The 4,567-nt window shown below is 38.4% G+C and overlaps 1 protein-coding gene across 1 annotated transcript; it reads left to right on the top strand.

Moving 5' to 3' along the window:
• The first annotated feature begins 2,366 nt into the window (after positions 1 to 2,366).
• On the top strand, positions 2,367 to 3,305 carry LOC103666277 (olfactory receptor 5AN1-like). The gene has a single exon (XM_008694289.2). It carries the CDS (start codon positions 2,367 to 2,369, stop codon positions 3,303 to 3,305), a length of 939 nt encoding a protein of 312 aa, XP_008692511.2.
• Positions 3,306 to 4,567: the final 1,262 nt, after the last annotated feature.

The raw sequence follows: 4,567 nt of genomic DNA, 5'->3' as shown, positions 1-4,567 counted from the left end.
TTTTAAGGATTTATATATCTTAATAACTTTTCTTCCTATAAATATAGCAGTTGTCAAAAATTGATCAAATACAGAGAGGCTTAAATAAGGAAATCAAAATCCTACCAGTCATTACTTCTGGTATTTTTTAATTGTCTCCTGTGTTTGTATGTGTGTGTGTGTGTAAGAGAGAGAGACATAGAGACTGATATACTGTATAAAGCAGAAAAATTTTTTCTTCAGAAAGGTAGAATCATTTTGTACCCTCATCGGAAGTAAGTATGAGTGCCCCATCCGCTGATTTGTGCCTTTTTTTATTAAAGGCATTACTACATTGTCTTTTTTATGCTTTGCGACTCTTTTTTCCTTATCAATTGTATTACAAATGGGTAGTAAGGAGGGCACGTATTGCATGGTGCACTGGGTATTATACGCAACTAATGAATCATCGAACTTTACATCAGAAACCCGGGATGTACTGTATGGTGACTAACATAATATAATAAAAAAAACATTAAAATAAAAATAAATAAATAAAAATTAAAAGAAATAAAATGTATGCTAAAACCAAAAAAAAAAAGAATAGTGAATTGTCAGTGTTTATAATACTTTTTAATACTTGAAAGTTCATGTCTTTTTAATTATTCGTATTTTTTCAAAAATTTCTTAGCTGTTCTCATTGAGTTACTCTTTCATCTCAAGGAAGGACAGTTGGTTATGGAACATAAGCCATAGTTGCAATCCATTACGAATCTGTTAGTGAGCTCTAACATGATGACTGTATCAATAAAACATATGAAATATACTATGTGGTACCTGGTAATTGAAGTTATTTACTTTTCCTCTGTATCAAGGTCCATCATAGTTTGTTGCTGGTTGTCAGTTGAGCAAGTGTACCCAAACCCAAGCAAACTAAATAGAAAATTGTTTCTGTGCTTTGTGTCTTCGTGGCCCCAGGTGGTTTGATTTGCTTCTACATGAGGTCTGAATCTACATCTGCCCAGAAGGTAATGATTCCTCACTGTCTACAAGGTCCGCGGTGCCTCAGAAAATCCCTCAAATTAACCCATAGAACTACAGCACTGTTGACGCTGCTAACCATGGGTACAGCTGTCATTCATGGTTATCTGTAAGCAATCCATGATGGTAATAGCCAACAGCTATTGAACAATTACTGTGTACGGATTTGTGTGCTGAGCATCCCCATGAATTTTCATGTAACTATCCTAGTAATCTGAGAGTTCAGGGGCTTTTAATGTTCTCACGTTATTTTGTGTAAATCAATCTTAGTGTGTAAGCTACTGGGACAAGTTCATAAAGCGAGAGGGAATCAGACAAAACTCCAAAGTCTGAACCTTTAAGCACAGTACCATGCTGTTTTTCAAGTAGTAAAATACCCTAAAATTGAAAAAAGTTTGGGGACAATAGTGAGGTATCCTACCTTCCCTTTGCTATACTCAGTACAAAGACTTCCCTAAGAATTTTTGTTGCATAACCTTATTGGGCATATATACTGTGCCTCAGGAAAATATTATCAGAGTCATCAGTTCTGATATAGTTTTCCAGACCACTTAGAAAATGATATATTAAGTGCATTCATATAATAGTTTGTGAAATTATTACAGACAGGGTAAGTAATTTTTCTTAAGGATAAAGGAGGGAATTTTAAATCATTGTCTAGCTGGCCATCTGGGACTGAAAACTATCTCAGTTTTAATCTAGAGTGATTCCACTTATGTTCTTGTAAAGCAGCGGTTATGTATGAATTACAGAGGTTTTAAAAAACCTTTTAATGAATGATCTGTATAATAATCACAGCATTTCTACTATTTTAATTCTCAGTCAAATTCAAAAATAACTCTTTAGCGGCGCCTGGGTGGCACAGCGGTTAAGCGTCTGCCTTCCGCTCAGGGCGTGATCCCGGCGTTATGGGATCGAGCCCCACATCAGGGTCCTCCGCTATGAGCCTGCTTCTTCCTCTCCCACTCCCCCTCCTTGAGTTCCCTCTCTCGCTGGCTGTCTTTATCTCTGTTGAAAAATAAAGAAAATAAAAGAAAATCCTTTTTAAAAATTACATTTAAAAAACTCTTTAATTTTCATGAGACTTTATGAAATAATTGAGAAGCTGGAGCACTTTTTCCCTTTTTATTTTGAATTCAGTTAGTCAACAAATAGTACATAATTATTTGAAGCACTTTTAAAAACACACTTCTCGATAATTTCAGATGAAAAGCTGGGTGTTTTCATTAGGACAGTGAAGGATTGCTTCTTTCCTTGTACTCATTGGAGGAAAAAAATGACACATACGAGAATTGTAATGCTGTCATTTCACCTGAGTCAGCAGTGCATTCTCTTCTTTCTTTTCTGATTTCAGAAGCAGCAAGCCAATGATTGGGGGAGGAAATATTACAGAGATCACTTATTTCATCCTTTTGGGATTCTCTGATTTTCCCAGAATCCTAGCAGTGCTCTTTGTTGTATTCCTGCTGATCTACATTTTGACTCTGACTTGGAACCTGTGCCTCATCATCTTAATAACGATGGACTCTCACCTCCACACACCCATGTACTTCTTCCTCAGTAATCTGTCCTTCATAGATATCTGCTATGTGACTTCGATAGCTCCCAAGATGCTCTCCACCTTTTTCCAAGAGCAGCAGACTATCACCTTTGTGGGTTGTGCTGTTCAGTACTTTGTCTTTTCAACCATGGGACTGAGTGAGTCTTGTCTCAGGACAGCCATGGCTTATGACCGATATGCTGCCATTTGTAATCCACTTCTCTATTCAGCAATCATGTCACCCACCCTCTGTTTTCGGATGGTGCTGGGATCCTATTTGGCTGGACTCTCTGCTTCTATATCCCAATTGTGTACCATGTTTCAGCTCCACTTCTGTGGGCCTAATGTCATCAAGCACTTCTTCTGTGACATGCCCCAACTTTTAGTACTGTCCTGCACTGACACTTTCTTTGTACAACTGTTGATTGCTATATTAGCAATGGTCTTTGGGATAATAAATGCCCTCATTATCATGATATCCTATGGCTATATTGTCATGTCCATCATGAAGATCACTTCAGCTAAAGGCAGGTCCAAGGCTTTCAACACCTGTGCTTCTCATCTGACAGCGGTTTCCCTCTTCTATACCTCAGGTATGTTTGTCTATTTGAGTTCCAGCTCTGGTGGTTCCTCCAGCTTTGACAGATTTGCATCAGTATTCTACACCGTGATTATTCCCATGTTGAATCCGTTGATTTACAGTCTGAGGAACAAGGAAATCAAAGATGCCTTGAAGAGGTTACAAAAGAAGAGATGGTCTTGCTGAGGTCCTATCCAGATTCGTCCTATCAGAAACCTTAACCCCCAGTAATATGCACATGAATGGACTCTAACAAAATTCCTACTGCCTTTGGATAAAGAAAGCTTAATTTGACACAGATAATATGCCAAATGGACTGACAGCTGACTTGATTCCACACAAACCCAACACCTCTAAGTCCTGGAGGTTCTTACTTTCACCCTACATGAGGAGTGGCCTCATCATTTATTAATAATCTGCAAGTGGGACTACTGGTTGGCTCAGGTGGTTAAGCGTCTGCCTTATTCTCAGGTCATGATACCAGGGTCATGGAATGGAGCCCCACATTGGGCTCTGTGGTCAGTGGAGAGTCTGCTTCTCCCTCTCACTCTCCTCTGTGCTTTCTCTCTCCCTCAGAAAATAAATGAAATACCGTAAAAAATATTAGAGTTAGTAAATAATAAATATTGCAAACTAAGAACAAATACGGAGAGCTGGTATTCTTTTTTATTGTCTGTGTTCAACATTTTACGTCATAGAAGTTTATGGTTTTGTATGGGGTGACCTAATTTATGGAGTAGATTATTAGACTTACTCTAATGCTAATATTTTCTGGGAAGCCTCAAGAGCCAGAGATGAAATAGTGCGATAGGCAGGGATTTTAACTGTGGCCAGTTTTCTCTGTCTCAAGCAGAACATAAAAGTTTTGGTCCTCATGATCTGTTTGAAAAGTGGATCAAGATGTGTATCAACACTGGCTGCTGATATACAGGTTGCTCAGACTTGAACCAACTGATATAAACAGATATCATTACAATTACATATTATCCCTGGAGATTCACTGGGTTTTTAATGCTTTTTGGGGGGAACAGGGTCTCAATTCTGATAAGTCACATAATTCTTCCATTTAGTTAAGACTATAAATGAAGAGGTATTTGAAGCCTTGCCAAATTTTTCACAAGTTTACAGATGGACAGGGCTGAGAGAAGGAGAATCATTGAACCCCTGGGAGAGCGTGTGAAGGCTTATCCCACTCCACAGAAGTAGTGCAGTATGAATAAAGGATGTGTGCCCTCATCCCCGCCATGCAGGCATAGGTATGTTCTTTGGAGCACTGTTCTTTAAAAATGTGTAAGAATGTATGAGAAGTCTTTCTAAGGAACCATGAGGGCCTCAGTAGGAGAAGAGCCTCTGTGAGGAATGTAACACAGTGTTATTGGTTATAGTCATTATGCTATGCATTAGATTGCCAGGTTTCTTTATCATTTAGTTGCCAGACTGTAGCTTTT

This window comes from Ursus maritimus, unplaced genomic scaffold (genome assembly GCF_017311325.1).
Source record: "Ursus maritimus isolate PB19 unplaced genomic scaffold, ASM1731132v1 scaffold_23, whole genome shotgun sequence".
Taxonomy (NCBI): Eukaryota; Metazoa; Chordata; class Mammalia; order Carnivora; family Ursidae; genus Ursus; species Ursus maritimus.
Note: the sequence above shows the minus strand (reverse complement) of the source record. Positions and strands in the feature narration are given on the sequence as shown.

What these genes read in the sequence shown, in the direction of transcription:
- LOC103666277 (XM_008694289.2), top strand. Translation starts at nt 2,367, where the DNA reads ATGATTGGGGGAGGAAATATTACAGAGATCACTTATTTCATCCTTTTG.